Source organism: Mytilus californianus, unplaced genomic scaffold, assembly GCF_021869535.1.
Source record: "Mytilus californianus isolate M0D057914Y unplaced genomic scaffold, xbMytCali1.0.p SCAF_7, whole genome shotgun sequence".
NCBI lineage: Eukaryota > Metazoa > Mollusca > Bivalvia > Mytilida > Mytilidae > Mytilus > Mytilus californianus.
Genome location: NW_026262723.1, coordinates 21,161,782 through 21,183,748, shown reverse-complemented (window position 1 = coordinate 21,183,748; position 21,967 = coordinate 21,161,782). Strand labels below are relative to the sequence as shown.

The 21,967-nt window shown below is 33.6% G+C and overlaps 1 protein-coding gene across 1 annotated transcript; it reads right to left on the bottom strand.

The window, feature by feature from the left end:
- Nucleotides 1–1,206: 1,206 nt before the first annotated feature.
- Nucleotides 1,207–15,856, bottom strand: LOC127707774 (NFU1 iron-sulfur cluster scaffold homolog, mitochondrial-like). Its single transcript, XM_052212535.1, has 7 exons — nt 15,779–15,856; nt 12,483–12,592; nt 10,998–11,133; nt 7,436–7,502; nt 6,686–6,800; nt 5,490–5,593; nt 1,207–4,295 (listed from the first exon to the last, which is right to left on the bottom strand). Exons 1-7 carry the CDS (start codon nt 15,844–15,846, stop codon nt 4,077–4,079), a joined length of 819 nt encoding a protein of 272 aa, XP_052068495.1. The 5' UTR covers nt 15,847–15,856; the 3' UTR covers nt 1,207–4,076.
- Between the last annotated feature and the right edge of the window lie 6,111 nt (nt 15,857–21,967).

Below are 21,967 nucleotides of genomic sequence, written 5' to 3'. Positions count from 1 at the left end.
GTAGACGAAACGCGCATTTGGCGTTCAAAATTATAAGCACAGTATCTTGGTTGAGTTTTTTACAACCACTGTGTCGATGGCACTGCTGATGGAGGTGTCCTCCCCGATGGTATCACAAGCCCAGTAATCAGCACTTCTGTGTTGACAAAGACACATAAAATATCATTGATATGGTCATATTTATATATTATGATAATAAAACATCGATTTAGAAATACTAAGGATTTTCTACCCCATGTATAAATTACCTAAGCTGTAGTTTGCAAAATCTTTCGCAATTTTGGGTCCTCAATTTAGTACTTTATTTGGCCTTCTAACTTTTTTTTTTCAAGCGTCACTGATGAGTCTTTTGTAGATGAAAACGCAGGTCGGACATATAAAATTATAAGCCAAGTATTTTTGATGAGTTTTTTTTCCATAGGTTAGGTGCTGATGAGAAATGGAACTGTGCATGGTCACCAGCTGAGATGCATTATCAATTCCTTTGCCTCAGATACTGTATACAAAAGTTAACTGTAAGGCAAAAGTATAACAGCCTATGTAATAAAGAATAGGGAAACCAGTTCTTTGAAAATTACCTCAACATATTTGTCAAGCATTTTCTGTTGAATATTGCCTGCCAACTTGATTAAGTGTTGGAAGAATGAAAACTCAATTTGTCATCTTAAGAAGGGACCCATTTTTTCTGTGAAAATCACATCAACATATCAGTCTAACAGTCCAAAAATAATAGCTCAGCACGAATCTTTTGGTTATCATATGAACATTTCACCTTCAGTCGATTAAGGATAGTTTTTGCCAATCATTTAAGCCCTTTTTTGGACGCATTTCTACTATGGGGGATTAAGATATGTTCCTGTTCAATTTGTCTTTTGTGCATTTAAGAGTTATTTTGTTTTGTATTAATTTTTGTTTTTCAGAACATTCGCATTATGAATGTTACATATTACATAGAAATTCTAGGGATTAAACTCAGTGTCTCAATAGTTGAAGATGAAAATGAATTACAAAATACATGTTAAGTCCGCCAATAGTAAAGTGGAGAGGAACTGATCATTGTTCCTGACTAGTGAAGATGTGTAAATATAAAATTTCAAACTTTTGTGGTCTCTAAACACATTTGAAATCATTTACTACAGAATAGAACCTGCCATGCATACCGGAATTTAAGTGCTGAACATTTCTTTTAAAAACAAAAAAATACTGTTATATTATTTAAATTTTAATGAATATCAATTTACATCACATGTTGTAAAACATATATAATAATAAATATCAACAAAGAACCTGTTTGGGACACCCAACATCTATGCACAACTCTAGGGAGTCCAGGTTTTCTCTCAACTCCAGCAAGTGATTTTAAATGACTCTTCCTTTTATGTTTTGTGTTTTTTATAAATATAGTTAAGGAATTATGTCCAAAATATCCCTTTTGCTTATCGCATAAAACCCCATTGTGATATAGCTGGTAGGCTCTTCCATAAGAGCAATAATATTCTCCCCCACATGGAGCATAATTGTTATTGCCCTGAAGTCAAAACCTTCTACTTATAATTTCAATCTTGGTACAAAGTACTTTATTTTACCACTTCTGGTCTTATCACAAACCATAAGTCAAGCTGGGATTATGTGATCTATCTCAAAAAGTTGCAGACTAGTTTATAAGTATACAAATAGAGGTAAGGTAAAACAACAGATAGAATTTCAGGGCTTTCAATTACTTTTCAATGAACAGGCTGTTTACTAATTTGAAGTGGCTGACCCAAAAGGGGGGGTCAGGGGGGCTTGCCCCCCCCGAAATTTTGTTTGACTTTACATTGAAAATGGTGCACTCTGAGGCATTTTCACACTATTTACAAGTGCATAAAAAATGGGGTTTCATAGGTATGTTATCTTTTTTTTTAGCTTGTAAGGTCAATCTTGTGATATTGCGTATTAAAATAAGACAAATAAAAATATGTAAAAAACAATCTTAATTGTTATTGTATTGCCAGATTTCGCAAAAAGTAAGAAAGCAACGGAGGGTCAGCATAAACTATTAATACCAAGACTCTGTGTTGAAGGCCTTACTTTGACCTATAATGGTTTACTTTTACAAATTGTGACTTGGATGGAGAGTTGTCTCATTGGCACTCATAACACATCTTCTCCTATTTATGTATGACCTACATGTATATATGTCATCTGCAAAATCTGACAATTTCAGTTTTGATCCAGAAAAGAAATATTATTTTCATGTGTTCTATATTTCAATAAAAACATGCAAACCTGGGAAAGGACATATATGCTGAAGTGGGAAAATGTCCACCCAGTCTTAGCCAGCACTTTTAACAAAGGCTTCCATTTGAGATAGGTTTGGTTAATGTAAAAAAAAATCAAACTGAGGCAGGACCCATCCCAACATTGGTACTTTTTTCAATGAGTGGGCTAATGATCAGCAAGGGGAAATTATAACTGAAAAAAATAAAGAAAGCCTTTTCCCTAGCCTTGGCATTTACCCTCCTACCTACTTTTTCAGAAAACTTGAGGGGAAAGGTCCAACTATAAATAAAAAATGGGAAGCCTTCCTCCTATCCTAGGCTTCTTTGATGGCCCCATCCACAACAAATGGGCAGTGATAAACATGGAACTATATACTACAAACTGAAGAGAAAAGGTAAAAAAAAAAAAAAATGGGCAGCACCCCTCCTAGCCTAGGCACTATTTTCAACTCCCATTCCCTCCCCAAGAGTTAAAGGGTGGTAATAATAAATGAAATACTTGTAACATTATAAAAAGGGCATAGAAGGCAAGCTTGGGCAGGCCTCATTATAAACATGAGACTGTACAGACCTTCTAAGGCTTCTTTGAAATTTGATAACTTCAAATAAAAAGTTTTACCTGTAAATGGTTCCAATGATTTTGTCTTTTTGCTGGTAAAGAAATCATTCACTTTTGGTCTTTCATTTCATTCAGTTTCATTTAATTTATTGACATGCAATTTAAAAAATTGCCTCCTAAAACCTTTTTAATTTTGGTTTCTCATGAGTTATCCATTGATAACATACGTTTTTATTTTGATATCTCTCTTGATTTTACAATTATCAATCTTGATCATTCAAGCGATTGATTGAATATCGTATTTGAATGCCGGCAAACGTCTTACTGACGCCGATTTTAAGTTTACTTTCAGTCAGACAAAATGGTCCAGTCGGTTATAAAAAACCATCGTTTTTGAAAAATCTATGAAACTAAAAACTCCATGAGACAAAAGGTTAATAAAACTTTGTTTTTATTTTATTCTCTTCAAAAATATTTTTTGTTTAAGCATTTGAACCGGCGATTTCTGTCTTTTGAAACGGTGACATTCCGCCGGGTGCCGGCTCTTCATGAAAACCCTGGAATTTTGTTGAGAGAAAATAAAATTTCAGCTACATAGACTTTATCAATCTAGGTGTGCATTGCTCTGTCTTAAATGGTGATTCAGTTTAGATATTATTTACTGATGCATTATTAATAATAAAGTATTTTCTATACAATAATTATTACATTAAATATATGGTTTATCAGAATCAATTATTCTGATTGGCAGACAACAATCATGAGGCATTCCAAAATTATATTTTATTTCCCAATAAAATTCAAAATTTATGACGGCATGTGCTTCAAATGAAAAGATTACAACAATGTATAGGAAAACAAACTAAAAGCATGGTATCTTATCCAATGGTTTTAGCATAGAAATGTAATTAGAAGAACGGAATGCTCCTTTTTGTAATTTTATACTGTTGTTATGGGTTGATTATGTGCACATTTTTAGTATGAAGCACTTTCATGCTTTTACACCCCAATAAAATAACAAAAAGAAGCATTCAATTCTTTAGTAATATAAAGAAGTGGTTTGAAAAATAGTTGCTTCAATATCAAATCCAAACCATGAAAATGCAAATAAATGCCAAACAAAATTTCTGTTTACAAAGCATCTTATTTAATGATTCAAAACACACTTGGCACAACATTTTTCAAATATATCTACTTTTAGTAAAACAATTCATAACAGTAAATTTACAGATGTGGTCACCATTAACAAACATTCCTTAAGAGGAATCTTTTGATTCTCCAATACTTTTCTCAAATTTTACAAATTCTTGTTCACTAATACTGTCAACTTCGTCCTCAATCTGTTCCACTCCCATTACTTCTGGTATATAAAACTGTAACATATTTTGTACTCCATGTTTCAGTGTAACAACTGAACTTGGACAACTTGTACAAGAACCCTGCATCTTTAGTTTTACAATACCCTCTTCAAAACCCTGAAATTAAAATAAAGATTTAATAATTTGTAACAAAAGCAAGATAAAATACATTAATAAATTCTATTCTTTACCCACTCCTGTAGTTCCGCATCGTCCACAGTTATTTTCTTTTTTCAAAGTAGAAGGTATAAGATATGATAAGGAAACTTTTTTGGCCCCTTAAATGTCAAAATCAAAATCAAATAAACTGTTGACACAGAGATATGTTTCGCCTTTATGTAATTTGTACAGTAAAATGAAAATGTTGAAATTAAAATGGCAATACTTTAACATGTGAACTTAACATTCAAAGTCAATGAACTATGACTGAGGTTGCACTGCCAAATAACCTCAGTGGAAATTCGAAATTCAAATGCTAATACAACTGCATCCCAAATACCATTAAATGATCATAAGATGTCCCCTTAAGATGACCTAATCACAAACTTTAACATGTTAATTAAGCAAAAAAGTCAATAGACCATTAATAAGGGGACTGTGTTATCTTCATGGTAATGAGATGTGCCAATGGTGATACAACTGCATACCAAATATCATTGATGTTCCCCTTAAAATGACCTTATCATAAACTAATACATAGTATTGGCCACAGCCACCAGAAACAGTGTGCCTAAGTCTCACTTTTCAACTTCATCAAGACAAGACAGGGTTTTCCTGTTTGAATTGTTTTACAATAGTCTTTTGGGGCCCTTTATAACTTGCTGTTCGGTGTGAGCCAAAGCTCTGTGTTGAAGGCCGTACTTTGACCTATAATTGTTTACGTTTTACACATTGTGACTTGGATGGATAGTTGTCTCATTGGTACTCATACCACATCTTCTTATTTATATTATAAATAGTATTGTAAATCTATCAAATAACTTTCACCACATGTTAGCAAGACATAAGTCTGTGTGATATCATATACAGTATGTTTTTTTTTTCACGCAGGGTGGTGGTCCAACCCATGTCCAAGCAAGTTTTTATCACTCATTTAGTAGAAATGCAAATCATGTATTACAATAAACAAAAGCAATGTCATGTATACTCCATAGGGTTGGCAGAGTGGCAAAGCTTGAAATTTTATCCACTCTGAGCCCCAACCACACAATGGAAGAGTAGAAAAACAAAAACCAACTGTGCTGTATTGCATATACAAGACATAGAGAGTAAAAGAAGAACAACTGAAGTTAGAATGTATTAATATGTTACCATATAAACAATATCTCCACCATCTTCCTGTACAGTAGGTCTAATTCTTGTGTCAAGTAATTCCTTTATCATCAGGACAACCTCATCATCCTCAGGGTCTACAGCTGTAAAAATATATATTTGAGTTTTAAATTAATATATGGATAAACTCTGGGAAGAATTTTTTTTTTTCAGTATTGGCTTCAATTAAAGTTTTTTCGCCCAATCTTTAAACAGGAATAATAAACCAGACCATTGGTTTTCTCCTTTGAATTTGTTTTTCTTTTATTGTTTCATAAATAAGGCTGTCAGTTTTCTTTTTGGAGTTGTATCATAGTTTGTCATGTAGTATCAGTTTTGCTTATTGTTGAAGGCCATACAGTGACCTATAGTTGCTAACATCCACGGTTGATAGTGTCTCCTTGCAAGTCATACCAAGTTGCCTTATATAAAATATATGGATGAAATTGAAGCATAGAAATACATATTGAAGCTTTCTTTCACACATTCAACTGTGTGTTCATTGTAACTTGAAGATACTTTTCAGAAGGACACATTATAATTTAATCATTAAGAATAACTTATTGGTTTTATGTTCTTGAAATCTTTGGTTTAAATTTTAAAACAGCACAGGTTAATCAAAATAATTTTATATATATTACTCTTGTTTTACATTTCCTACGACAGATTTCCTTACAAGTAGTACAAAACATTTAATATAATATTCCTAGTGTTTTACGGGAAATAATACTGTTTTTCTTGGTTTGTAGTTCTGTTTTCAGAGAAGTCAGGTGATTTTTTTCCAAATTTGAATTGATTCTTTTTTTGAATTAAGATATTTAAGTTGAGTGCCATAAAATACCAAAACTTTCACTTTCCATTAAGGTGGCACATAACACTACAGGGAGGTAACTCTGTAAAAATCAGCTGAATGTTTTAATCACCTTCTATTGTTAAGGATATATTAAGCTTCTCAACGATCTAAATTAGTGATTGTCAAACTGCTATATATCCAATGAAATTTTTCCGATAAAGTGTAAGGTTCAAGTTTTTTGAAATTTTCATATTTTTTTCAAAGGGTCAAAGTAAATATTTTTTCAAAATTTTATGAAAATTAAATGAGCCAAATTAATTTTAGTCAAGGTGTTTTGTACCGCCTTAAAAAAACTTTATAGCATTGGCATTCCGTTTACACATTATATGTTGTAGTTACAAACCAGTATCAATAGAGGGTTGTTCATCAGTCAACACAGGTAAGCCACTGGCAAAAAAGTCCATAATAGTTCCATAGACGTCTGGCTTTACCACCTGCCAATCTACATCTTCATCTGTCTGTAAATTAATAAATACTGAATTATACCATAATAGCAAGTGAAGCAAGCAATAGTAAGGCCATCCAAAATCTCATTTGGCAATATGTGTATTTAATGAAAAGTCAAGAAAAATATTTAAGATACTATATACAACCCTTTTCTAAAAAGTATCCTTCTTAAAGGAGCAATCATAGTTATTATACTGGTTTTATCTACGTATATCATCTAAAGCTGTTAAAGGGTTTGACTTAATGAGTCCTACACTGTGTTCTCACACAACATCTGTTTTTGTTTTACCCTTACTTGAACTGTTACCCTCAGGATCAGACTGAGGGTTATAATTTACACCTGTTGAAAACTAATCAGAATTTTGCTTTTCATGACTTATACTTGTGGGTTAATATTTGTGCATTTTTCAATATGGCTGTTCCTTTCAAACTACAATGGTACCCAGGGAAGACACTTTCAAAATGGGGTTACCACCTATAGTGGCAAATTTAGTTGAGATTTCAAAGTGCCTTTCCTTGCCTTGGTCTCATGTTTGTTTTAATGGAAAAGCCCTTGATGAGTCTATAAATTGTATAGTTTTTTATGATATGAATCGATACCATACCCTTTGTTTTTCATTATATCCAAATATCCAAAAAGACTTACTTTAGTTACAGTTATAAAATCTGTTCCAAAAAACACACCCTTCACACCATCTATTCGAAACAGTTGTCTGAAATATTAGAAAAATGTTTAAACAATGAACGAGAACAATTTTAATTTTAGTAAAACAACCTCTTTCTTACACAATATAGAATGTGTTTTAATATTTGCTTTAGATGAAACATATTTTGCAGAAGCATAAGACAACAACAAAAACTGCAACAGAAGTATTTTGAACTGTTAAAAATTTACAATTTCATGATCATGATGATTATGATGAGTTTTACAATGGAGGTCTTGATAAGCATATTGCTTAATTCTTGTTTTATTGGATCTTACCAAAAAATTGCCACTTTTTTTTCTGCATACAAAAGTATCAATGTTTCTTGTTTTCTGGTAGTTAGGCCAGACTTTTTTTTTTATCTGTTTAACGAGAAAATTTGTAAAAAATTAGGGTCGAGGGGACGAAATAAAAAAAAAAATAAAAGTGCAAAGTTGGTCCAGTCGACACTAAAAATAAAAATAAAACCATTATAAGTGACTTTTTTTTTTTTTTTTTTTTAAGAATTTATCAAAATACAAGAACAATGAAATGAAAATAGACCAGTATATTTACCCTTCTATTAATATGAACATAAAAAATATCTTTTGATTCTGTATGTCCTCTAATTTAGATCCATGCATATGCACCAGGCAAATATATCAACCTCCCTGCATATACACTATACATGTATATATGTATATTACCAGTCAGGAACCTCTTAGTGTATGTTACATGTTTATACTGTATATACAATTCAATTAAAAAACTACTCTGTTATCATGTTCATGGAATTAATTATTTTTCATTAAAAAGATATATTCATTTAACCATTTAGTTTGGAAATAATATAATTATTTTATATTAGTGTAATAGACCAAGGCTTCCAAAACGGTCATATATTCCGGACATTTGTATAATGTTCGGTAAAAGTCCAGCTGGGCAAAGCATGAAACGGTCATCTACTTTTTAGTTTTCAAGGCTTTCTTAAGAGACGGTCATTTTAACATAATTCGCGATCTTTTTGACCCAACCTTTTGCCTTTAACAGCCAAACATTTCAGGTCATAAAAGTGACATGATCATTAAGTACTATCCAAACAACCCCTACTTTAATACCTTCTCATTTTAATCAAGGCTAATTCGTTGTGGAACAGCTGAAATTTACCTGTTCAGGTGACAGGTAAACTATTTTGAACCGGACATTGATCGGTCTTTTCAAAGTTATTTTCTTACATTTCAGCGGTTTGCATCTAATTAATTTAGTCAAAAAGATTTAAATTATCAGAAATACGTTTACAAATATGATTTGATGAAAAAATTAAAAAGATGAAAATGAAAAATTGTCATAACCACGTTGTTTGAACCAGAGACATGTCTCTGTTTGAACTAGTACAAGTGTGCGCATGTGCGCAGGTGTGAAATTTAATTATGCATCCTAATTTCTTCAAAAAATGCTTAAATTGTCATTGATACCTTTATCTCACGTTTATTTCGAATATTTTCTTCAAGATAACATCTGGTATAAGATTTTAACGAATGTAAAGTTTTTGACAACGTTATTTTGCACAAATAATGAGTCTAAGGGAGATATAAGTACGCTGATGCTGCACACTTCAAATGATGCACTGCCAATTTAACAGTTTACGTCAGAACTTCGAATTTGAATCAAAGAAAGTTTAATATCGTTTTTTTTTTAATGTCAATCATTGGGATGGCCAACTCAGCAACTGAATACCATAATTGCCTTTTGTTTATTTAGTTTTAAGGGATTAAAATCGGAATAATATATAAAATGTCCGGCTGGCTAAAAATAATTTTGGAAGCCCTGTAATAGACATGGTTGAGCAACATTAACTTATAAATTTAAACAGTGCATTAATAAGGAAATATAAACATTAATCAAAATATCTAACCAAAAGTACGTTAATGCGTGACTGGAATGCGTAATTTTTCCTTTTGGGATCAATTTTTGTCTGTCAGCAGTGCCATTCATGTGTCCGTAGTCATTATCGCAAGAATCCGGATTTCGGTCATAGCAGGTCCGCTTCCAATGAAATCCCGACTCCGATCCGTAGTTCTTCAAAAAACCCAATAATTTAAATGTCGGAGAAAACTTTACAAAAATAAACGATGTTTGATACGCTTTTTGGAAAGGAATATGACGTTTTCAATGCAATACATGGATTACAAATTTACTTCAGGCTAATTTCATCAAGTTCAAATGAAGTAATAACTTATTTAGCCGAAAGTTAGAATGATTTGTCTTTTGATGTACTCTCTCGTGTAACAAGTACCGTCGAAAGTGGTTTTAAACAAATTGTTTTTATGAAAAAACATGCCACCAGCTTAAAAAATGAATGCTTTAACCTCTTTTTTGAAGTCATAAATCGTTTATGCCTTTAATTTCTTTACTTTGAAATTGCTGTTTCATCGACTTGGTAAAAATTTAATATTTTATTTTTGTTCTGATGATTTCGTAACAGTCGGCGGGAAAAATAAAAATAAAAGTAAAAAGCACTTCTTTTATTTTTATTCTGAAATCGGGAAATTGGAGTCGGCGGATCTCGCTAAACAGATAATAAAAAAAGTATGGCCTTACCTTATCTTACAAATAACTTATGTTTTTATTAGTTTTAGGGGGATTTGCCACAATTTTCTGTCTTTGTTGAAGACTGTATGTTGACTTCTAGACATGCTAGATGTCTTTTATCTTTGTGTGTCAACAAAAAACAAATGTTTTGTATCATATGTCAAGCTTTCAAACACCCTAAGATAGACAAATTGTGTATAAAATATCTGTCTTTAACACCAAATTGGTTAAATTAATAAATAAATAAAAATTAAAAAAACACTTGCATACAACTATTAGAGCTATTTTCCTAATGCTTGTAGATTAAGACTTTGGTTGATTTGCTTGCTTTGTTTGTATAAATGTTTGCTCAAGCATTGTAATTAAGATTGACATCTTCAATCAATAGATAGGGTATAATGTATACAAGCTGAAGCCCCACCTATATATTGATTGCAGATGTCAATCTGAATTACAATGCTTGACTGATTGATTTGATTTTTGGTGTTTTTACGCCACTTTTAAGCACCGCTTTTGGGCTATTTCGTGGCAGTCACTTTTTATTGGTGGAGGAAGCCAGTGTGCCCGGAGAAAACCACTGACCTTCGATAGGAAAACTGACAATCCTAGTCAATAAAGATTGGAGTCTAGTGCACCCACATGAGCGGGGTTGGAACTCACAACCTCAGTGTTGACTGGCTAGTGATTACAGTAGTAACTACTTAGACCATTAGGCCACCGAGGTCCCTCACAATGCTTGAGCTAACGTTCATACAAACAAAGCAAGCAAGCCAACCAAACATTTAAACTACAAGCATTAGGAAATTAGCTTTAAATATATACAACTGATGAGGTTCCTGATGAGGTTCCTGATTTTGCATGATTAGTTTGGTTTTAGGTTGTTTTGTTCTAAAGCAAGTAAAAATCTAAACATTCAAAAAGTAATCTTCTTACTTTGCTAAGGTGGAACAGTAAGTTGATGAAGCATTGGGAAAATCTTTGGTTCCTGCCTCCAATACTTGTACTCCAGGTATGAACTTTAAACTGTTTGGATTGGGAGTCTCTTGTGTCTGAATGAACATATGTCTCACTGAAATTACAAGAATAGAAATTCCAAAATTATATATTCTTACAATTTTACTATCATTATAAGATCTGCAATTTAACAAATACATGTATTAGTAACATACAAACCAGGTTGATATTTTAATCTGGGAGAATTTATAAGTTGCTTTGAACTACACCATGTAGACATCAGTAGCTTAGTACTCTTGTGTCCATTGTTTTAATGCTAGTTGTTTTTGTGCACTTCCAACTAATCTGTTAAATAAAGCCATTTCCAACTGATTTTTACAATTTGTTCTTATCAGCACTTTTAAACTACTGTCCCTGCAGGTTCAATGTGTGTTAACTACTGCAAAATAATTTGATGGTGTTTAATATCCAGTATGCAAACAGACCACTTGCAAACAGATAAATGGTAGGATTTTTGTTCACTTCTTTGTTAAATGTAAAGATCCTTATAAAACTAACAAGGATTAATACATTTATGTGTTTTATGGGGGCGGGGGGAACTGAAACTTACATTTTTTTTGGAGGTAAAATTATCAAAATATTTTTAATTAAGCTGAGGACAACCCATGCTTTGCAAATTTTAGGGTGGGCGCATGCCCACCACGCCCCCACCTGAATCCGCCCCTGCTGCATACCAGTGGTATCCACTCTAGGGATTCTATTGCATTGAAGATTTAACAGGCATTGGTACATTGTTGTCTATAATTATTTTTTATTTGTATGAAATTGTACAAGTTCATGTATATTGTTGGTTGGCATTCATCACACTTTTGAAATGCATGTCTGCCATTCAGTAATTGAACATTATAAGCCTGGTATCTTTGACAAGATTTTTCAGTGACTTTGTCTATACTGTAAACCAACTTATTTTCGCGAGCAATTTATATTCGCGAGTAGAAAAATAACGCCAATATAAATCGTCGCAAATATATAAAACTTAGATCATTCCTTATTCAATTAATTCAAGTAAATTTGAAAATCGTGAAAAAGGGATAGAAAGGGCTTAACACAAAGTAAAGTATCCGCGAAAATAAGTTGGTTTACAGTATCATCATGATCATGACGGCTAGTTTTTAACATGTCTATAATGGTGGAGGATGGCAGAGAACCTGAAATAATCATGTTCACCGACCTTCAGCAGACTTACTAGCAATCCTTGTCAATTAAGATCCAAGTCAAAAACACTTAGCCACTAGCAGTGTTTGAACTCAATACTTCAGAGTAGACATGTTAGTGATCACTTTAGATATACTACTTAAGACAACTTGGTCATCAAGGTAGCTATATACATGTGCAAATTAAAATTCAAAAGTATATAGCAGTATAGGGCCAAACAAAATATTTGAAATGTGTTTTTGCTCTTACCTAATGATTTTCTGTTCATACATGGTGGCTGTAACAGCACTCTGTTGTGTGTATTTGGTATGGCCCTGCTTACATTGTTACATTGTGTACATGTGTGCATGCAGGAAACTCTAAGAAAGTGATAAAAAAAACTTTAATGCAGATAATTTAATTATACGAGGAATAAAATAATAAAGGGGACTTGTTAACACACTAGTTGTGTTAGTCTTAGCAGTTGGTCAACATCTACCTGTAATTACAATCATTCAGTATAACTAGTTTGAAAGTAGTTTTCTAGAATAGAAAATGGCATACAGTAGCTACAACTGATTGCAGACTTCTGTCACAGGTAAAACCTGCCAACTTACATTTATATTACATGTAGATTGTAACCAGTCTGTTTTATTTGATCACTGATCATATTGCGGAAGATCCTCATAAATGGGTATTATCATTTTGATTATAGATGAACGGGTCCTGGGTAAGTTTTATGTTACATGTATGAAAAGTACCCATATTGAAATAAAAAAAGTTACTTTGTATGGGAACCCAGGTCAATCGCTGATCTAAAAAGGCATACCCAGATTAAATATCGCGCAATTGCAATCTTTTATAACACTGATGGATGTTCATTGTCCATCGCTAACCATGTATACAATAAAATGCTCCGCTGGGGCGCAGCTTGATACGACCGCAGAGGTCGAACCCTGAACAGTTGGGGCAAGTATGGACACAACATTCAAGCTTGATACAGCACTGAATTTGGATTGTGATTAAATATTTGACACAGCATAGGTTTCTGACACAGAATGAATGTGGTCTAAGAACTTAAAAAATTTTAATTTACCTATTCAAACCATATCATTATTATTTGCTTTTATATACAAATCAGAAATAACCAATTTAAAATGGAAAATTTTAAAGAAAAAAAAAATCCCTCCACTAAATTTTTTGAACCCCCTTATGATTCATCACCCCCAAACTCAATCCCAGCCTTCCCTTTGTGGTATGGTACCTTGCAGTACAATTTCAGAGAGATCCATACACTTGAACACAAGTTATTCATGTTATTGTCTGGAAACTAGAAAAATGCTTGTTTTTTGCCCCTAATTCCTAAAATTTTGAGGCAATTACCCCCAAAATCATTCCCAGCATTCCCTTTGTGGTATGGTACCTTGCAGTACAATTTCAGAGAGATCCATACACTTGAACACAAGTTATTGTCTGGAAACTAGAAAAATGCTATATTTGGCCCCTTTTTGGCCCCTTATTCCTAAACGTTTTGGGCAATTACCCCCAAACTCAATTCCAGCTTTCCCTTTGTGATATGGAACCTTGTAGTTCAATTTCAGAAAAATCCATATACTTACACACAAGTTATTATCATGAAACTAGAAAAATGCTTGTTTTTTGCCCCTTTTTTGGCCCCTAATTCCTAAAATTTTGCAGCAATTACCCCCAAAATCAATCCCAGCATTCCCTTTGTGATATGGAACCTTGTGGTACAATGTCAGAGAGATCCATACACTAACACACAAGTTATGTCTGGAAGTTACAAAAATGCTTATTTTTTGCCCCTTTTTGGCCCCTAATTCCTTAACTGTTGGTACCATAACCCCCAAAATCAATCCCAACCTTCCTTTTGTGGTATTGAACCTTATTGTAAAATTTCATGGAGATCCATTCACTTAAACTAAAGTTAGAGTGCGAAAACCAATGTGTCTTCGGACGACGACGACGGCTGACGACGCCAACGTCATACCAATATACGACCAAAAAATTTTTAATTTTTGCGGTCGTATAAAAACCAATCCTACTTTTCTTTCTTTGAAAATACAAACATACAAATGTACAGCACCCTGGGTACTATAACACAAAACAAATAAATTTGGGTTCCATTTGATCAAGTAAAAATAAAGTACTTTCTTATTGTACCCAGGACGATAATGACCTGTTTAGCGATATTATATCCTTAAACACATATTAATTTACAGTGATCAAAAATGGATTTCAGGATATATGCTGTCATGGCACAAACATTCATTTAAATGGCAGCATTTTGCCCAAAGACAACATGACTTAAATATCTTCTAGATAATAGTGACCATCAAAAATTGAATTTCTAGAGTAAAGGCTATTAACATTTATTCAGTTCTAATTTGAACATACCCCAACATAGTCCAAATAATAAGGATGTCTTGAAAGCCTTTAAAGAGGTCGCAGCAAAAAACTAAAAGAGCCTTACATGTAGATGTCATAATTATTTGGATTAGAGTCAACAAGGAAAACATTGCCATTTACATGAAATGTTTGTGCTATTGTGAAAATACATGGATGGTACCAGCGGGATTTAAACCCTCAATCACACGATCTAAAGACAGTGCTCTAACCTACAGAACCATAGAAGATCTTCCCTAACTCAACCAGTTATACATGTACTTATATATCTCCAGTTATACAACACTCTTCCCCTTTTCTTTTTTCACGCTGCATACCATCCATCCAAGCAGCTCACAGGTCTACTTCTGAACAATCTGGGCAGTCTTTCACTCAGAAACCCTCTAGCCAGTTCCTTGCATGTCACCCAAACATGTCACGGTCATTTAATGACCTGGTCAAACCTCATGATCATATCTAACTGCCAGGCATTTACAGACACTTGTATGTACCAGTCGTAGATGCTTGCAGCATAAATATTGTGAAATCACATGGATGGTACCAGCGGGATTTGAACCCTCAATCTCGGGAACTAAAGGCAGAGCTCTAACTGATTGAGCCAACAGAGATCTTCCCCAACTCAACCAGTTAGACTACATAGACCTTATCACTATTTGGGTATCTGCAACACTTGACCTGAGAATCTGCGACACTTGTATTGACGTCATACAACAATCACTTTTCGTTAGTCATGTTAGTGGCGTCACACATTTTTACCTCAAATTTTTACGGGAACCTTTATGATGTCCAGTAATGGCGGACAAATAGCTATAAGGTGTATTGTACTTATATATCTCCAGTTATACAACAGTGCCATGACAGCCAGTATCATGAAATACAAAATTAAATTTAACTGACAATTGATACCTGATTTTGGGTTTAATATCAATTAATAAGGAGAATACAAATTTATGATGTCATCATGATCTTCCCCAACCTGTTAATGATGTTGATTGCACTGTGTCACCTTTTCGAGACACATACATAACTTGTCATAAGACTAAACATATAAACATCTTCCTAATAAGTGGAAATTTCCCCATTCCCTGTTCATTCAGCTGTGTTCTTCAATCATATTGAACGTTTATATAAAAATAAACCTTGTGAAGACGTGCTGTTTGCGAAAGAAAACATTTCTCAAGGCTCCGACGTTTATTTTGGTGGCCATATTGTCTAAGTCCTGGTGGCAAAAACGCTTGAAAAAGAAATATAAAAACTCGTCCCAAAGACAACTCGGACCTTGTTCAAAAAGACAATCTCGATATATCTAACATAAACCAATGAAGTATAGTAGATTGTGGAAATAATTTGAGCATAAGATATCAATGATAATGATGATTCTTTGGATACTTTCTGATCTTTGTTTCTCATTGATATGAAAAAAGTAAAATAACAAAATTTGAAAAATACCGAACTCCAAGAAAATTCAAAACGGAAAGTCCTTATCAATGTTTATCAAATGGCAAAATCAGAAGCTCAAACACATCAAACGAATGGAAAACAACTGTCATATTTCTGACTTAGTACAGGCATTTCCTTACGTAGAAAATGATGGATGATTTGGTCTTTCCTTTACCGCTCCAATTTATGTATTTAAACACGATTATGTCATGACTAATACAAGTGTAACAGCTTCGTGTTTTTCAACAGACTGTCGGAATTCCAATGGGAACCAATTGTGCCCCTCTTCTTGCCGACTGTTTCTTTATTATTATGAGGCTGACTTCATACAGGAAAACCTTAAGGAAGAAAGATAAGAAGTTAGCAATATCCTTTAAATCTACGTTCCGCTATATAGATGATGTTCTCTCACTAAATAATACAAAATTTGGTGACTATGTTGAACGAATCTATCCCATCAAACTAGAGATAAAGGATACTACAGATACAGTTAAGTCTGCCTCATATCTTGACTTACATCTAGAAATTGACAATGAGGGTCGGTTGAAAACAAAAGTTTACGACAAAAGAGATGATTTCAGCTTCCCAAATTGTGAACTTTCCATTTCTATGTAGCAACATTCCAGCAGCGCCTGCATACGGAGTATATATCTCCCAATTGATACGATATTCCCGGGCTTGTGTTCCCTATCATGATGTCCTTGATAGAGGATTGCTGCTCACAAGGAAGCTATTAAACCAAGAGTTCCAAATGGTGAAGTTGAAGTCATCCCTTCGTAACTTTTACGGACGCCATCACGAGTTGGTTGACCGTTATGGAATAACCGTTTCACAGATGATATCGGATATTTTCCTTATGTCGTAACTACAATACTCTTCCCTTTTCACGAATGTGACTTAACGAATTGGACTATTTACCGGATTTGTAATAACATAAGCAACACGACGGGTGCCACATGTGGAGCATGATCTGCTTACCCTTCCGGAACACCTGATATCACCCCCAGTTTTTGGTGGGGTTCGTGTTGCTTAGCAGTGGCGGATCCAGAGGGGGGCGTAGAGGGCGTACGCCCCCCCCCCCTTTGCATGAACTTTTTTTTTTTTTTTTTTTTGTAAAATGATTAATCAGACTAGACTTCGTGAACTTTGCCATTACCCGGCCGTGTATTTAATTTTTATGCGACAATTCTTTACTTATAAAGATATTTTTCGCTCGTATTTACTGTAATATATTATTGATTATGTCAAAGTCATGTGATTCGCTACGGTGGAGTTGATCAGTACGTCGAAAAAAACGTCACTCAGTCATTTTGAAATTTAAATTACAGTAACACATTGCTTTCGGCGGAGGATGACAAGCATGACTCTTTCAAAGCGACAAAGGTTTGAACAAGAACCACGTATTGACTTCTATTTCACAATTCCACTCAACAGAAAGTAATACTCTATTACACTCTCATAAAAAAAAGTTCCACAGCAATATTATTTACCTACAAAAATATGTTGAACCCCAGACGCCCCAGCCAATTAATAACATTGCTGAATAGTGATCCCCAGTCAGTAAGCTCTAGATAGATTTAAAGTCTAAGGTACGGACCATTTGATTTGATAGGGCAGTCGGAGATATTTTAGAGAAAAAATTCTGACCCTGATTTTTGCCTTAAACCAAAATTCTGGCCGTATCTGTATTGAAAACAATTCTCGTGTCCCCTTTTTGCTATCAGAAAAAAAAATCCAACAGAATTATTCAGCATTAAATGAACATGGTGAATAAAAAAACGGGCGTAAATTTTTTTGGGGGTTTGCATGTAAATCCCATATCTGACCGAAATGTCTGTTTCGCCGAACTGATATACTGAATACTTTTTTCAAGGCCCAACTGCAACCTGCCTGCTGGGTGTGGCCTGTCTCCATTTGTCGACCGTCATTCACAACTTCGTTGTCATTTGATTTTCAGACTCATTCGTAGCCTTTGGTTGATTTGGGACCTCTCACTTCCCTTGTTGGGTGAAACATTTCAACCAAACATTTGGATAAAAAATGCTTGTTTGTCTTTGTTCGTGTCGGTCGTATTATAAACTTCATTGAATAGCCGCATATCATCATACATGTTTACAAAAAGAAATCTGTGAGGTTATGCTAACTAACCATACAACAAACGAGAATTTTCCATGTCCATTTTTTACTGACAAATCCCACATCAAATATATTAGTTGTACATAGCTTTGGATCCATTCAGTCATTTTATAATAGACAATTAATGGGGAGAATGCGGCATCAAAAATGTCCAACCCTAGCTTACACTTTATTTATAAAATATACATGCCTCACATCAGGAACCGTTAAAAATGTGCATTTTACACTTATTTTATGTTTTTTAGCCCCAAAAGAGGTCTAAAAAATTTTCGCATCGCTCCGCTCGGCGAACTTTAAATACTACGCCCCCCCTTTCCAAAATCCTGGATCCGCCCCTGCTTAGTCTTTGGTTTTCTATGTTGTGTCATCTGTACTATTATTTGTCTGTTTGTCTTTTTATTTTTGGCCATGGCGTTATCAATTTGTTTTCGATCTATGAGTTTGACTGTCCCTCTGGTATCTTTCGTCCCTCTTTTCATGTACATGAGACACCAATCACATTAAAAATAAGAATAGACATTTTCTTAGATTGGAAATCATATATTAGGATTATTTACCTTAAGGGCATACGATACAGTTACAGGGGAGGTAATGACGTTGCTAACGTAAATTGTCATTTTCGCGACGTCAAACGTTGACTTATCGGGGAAATATGCAGTTTTCGGCTGATTTTTATCATTTCAAACTGATTTAACTTGAAAACGAGTTCATGGATCCCTCTTTTTTAAAATGACATTTGGTTTGATTACGTAAGAAGATTATGTGTACCAATTTTCATGAAAACGTAAATAGTGCAATTTTTTTAAATTTGATTAATATACAGCAAAAATTGACGGTTTTTTTCTACATTCATGAACATTTGAGAAATTTGAGTTATTTGTAAAAATAAAATGTACAAATTTATACAATATTTATATAACATATTAATTACAAATTATTTAACAAAAAAACAGCTCGTGTTTATCTTTTAAAACAAAAAAGTTATGTATTTCTATCGAAAGGAAAAATAAGTCCATAAATCCGTATTTTGAGAAAATATCTGAAACTTGAACCTCAATTTACTCAAAAAGTAGCACATGAAGGGATATTTTTTATTACATATTTGATTTAATCAGGTAAAAAATAGCCTACATGCAAATTTTTATCAAAATTTCAATATGGGATCAAAACTGTATCGTATGCCCTTAACTATTCACTGTGGTAAGTTTATATTACGTCATTATAGTATGTACATGTACATGTACATAAAGATAAATAAGATAGATATAAAGATATTTTTATTCCAAGTAAAGGGCCCATGATAAGCAAAGTAATTTCTTACAATGATTTTTTTATAATTGAGAGACAAAAATAATTTTGACAATCTTATACAAATATGAATATAATCTGGAACATAATATTAGTATACTATTCCCAGATATAATCAACTTAATCTATGACCGTACGCGCCAGACCAAAACCATAAGCACATGTGTAAAAAGCAGTAATAAAATACATTATATAAAATATTAACAGGAAAATATTCTTAATTGGTTATATATGAAAAAATAGAAGATGTGCGGTTTACGTCGATGACACAATTTGACAGGCCAATGATAAAATATATCAAACGACACTAAGCGGGCAACATACAGTTTTTAACAATGGGTAGTGCTCTAAATAATCCCGAGTCTATAAAAATTGTGAATAGATTTAATAGAAAGAGATCTACATGATCTGTTTAACAATGTCAAAATACTAAGGAGGTGTGGTATGATTGCCAATGAAACAAATATCCACCAAAGACCAACGCCGTTACGGACGTGGATGTAAGCAACTATGAGCCAAATTGCGGTCTTTAACCACGAGTTACGGCTATTGACAATGAGAAAAACCATAATGTAGTCACTGGCTACAGTGGAGTAGGGGTAGACTAAAAAGTAAGGGGCACACTTCAAAGAAACCAGCAAAAAAACTCAAAAATGCTATATCAGGCTAAAGGTTAGTCAGTGTCCTTTTCCATTTAGTTTTTATTTCTGAGTCAGGAAATCTTTTTGGCCAAAAGGGGGGAGGGGGAGCAAAAACATAGGTTTGCACCCACGGCTCCTACTCCCCTTGTCCATAAAGGTCCCGGCATGACAAATATGATACAATGCAAACGAGAAAAACCAGTGGCCTGATTTATTCTAAATCAATTAACTAACTAACATGGCAGACAGCAACCCACAGCAACCACTGAATATACACGAAGGGCAAACGAAGACTGCACTGCGCGATAAAACATGTTTCTCATGGCTCAACCCTACCACTAAGCTTGAAACAGTGGTGTAACAGCAATATATTAATGAAAGAAACTGTAAGAAACTGTAGGAAAGTGCGTGACTCATCACAAAAAAGGAGATAATAAAAAAAAAAAAAAAAACTCGCACATTCTGAAATAATATATGTAATTAACAGCTCTTAATCTGACTATCATACAAAAATTCTGAAAGAACACAGCATATTAAATGAAAAAAAAGGTATTTGAATAGAGGCAAGCGTATACAATATGATTTATTTTTTCAATATTTTTTTTGGGCCTTCAGATACGTTGCGCGTGATGTCAGCGATCGACCCCCAATGTGCCCAGATTGTAGGTGATCAGTCAGAATATGTATTAATCAAACTCGTGATTATAGAAATATTGAATCGCACGATATAAGGTGATTGAATCTATTTCACAAATGAATTGAGACAGTATGTAGGGAAGCTTTGTTCAACATTTGCAATGAACTGTAAAAATGATGTGGTATTTTTCAGCATGTGTCATTAGGCGTGTTCACATTTTTTGGTAACGCCACATTCAGAAGAAGACAGGAATTTGTGACGCTCTTTTGTAGCTTTGACAAATGATGCTAAAATTTCTAGTGAATACACCGAAAGAAATTACTGGTTAAGCATATTCAACCACGAATGTGATTGATTATTTTTTTCTTCACTTATCACGTGTTAAAATTTGCCTCAAAAGCTAACCAAACCTTTAAACAGATGTATTCGGAACGGATATAGTTACGATACTTTTGTCAAGTCATTAAGGATTGCATAATTTGGTATTTCTTCTTCCGTTAATACCCATATATCAGAACCTCATATTATTCTCATAATAATAATAACAAGAAATAGTAAATTGCAATACCACACGACAGAGCCGATGGCAGGTTTAATTACCATTTAATAATTATATATTACATATACAGAATCCTAAACATCTTTATAATGTCCTCATATAAATATGTAAATAGTTCAATGAACACAAACACTTATGTAAAGTGAACAAATCTCTTAATGCATGATACAAAATCTGAAATAACGAGTATCTAAAAAATTAACGTGACCGATTGAGTAGACCCTGTCGTGCCGAATGATTTAACCGCCAAATCACGTAAAACACATAACCTAAAAACGCCACCTATGGGCAGACAATCCAGAAGAAAATAATTTCATTCTAATTCTTAAAATCAACCGATTGAAATTATATTAATATTGATTCACTCATAGGGTCTTTGCATCGGAAATAAACACATTTATTCTAAAACCAGTTGTTGGCATAATACGGGTTTTGTTCTTCTCGTATATTTTATGATGGTATGATACTAAACCCCTAACAGGAGGGATTGTACTTGATTTTCATATGATGACATAATCTTTCAATCAGTTAAATTGAGGTCTGGAGCTGTCATGTCAGTAACTGCTAGTAGTCCTTTGTTAATTTATGTATCATTGTCATTTTGCTT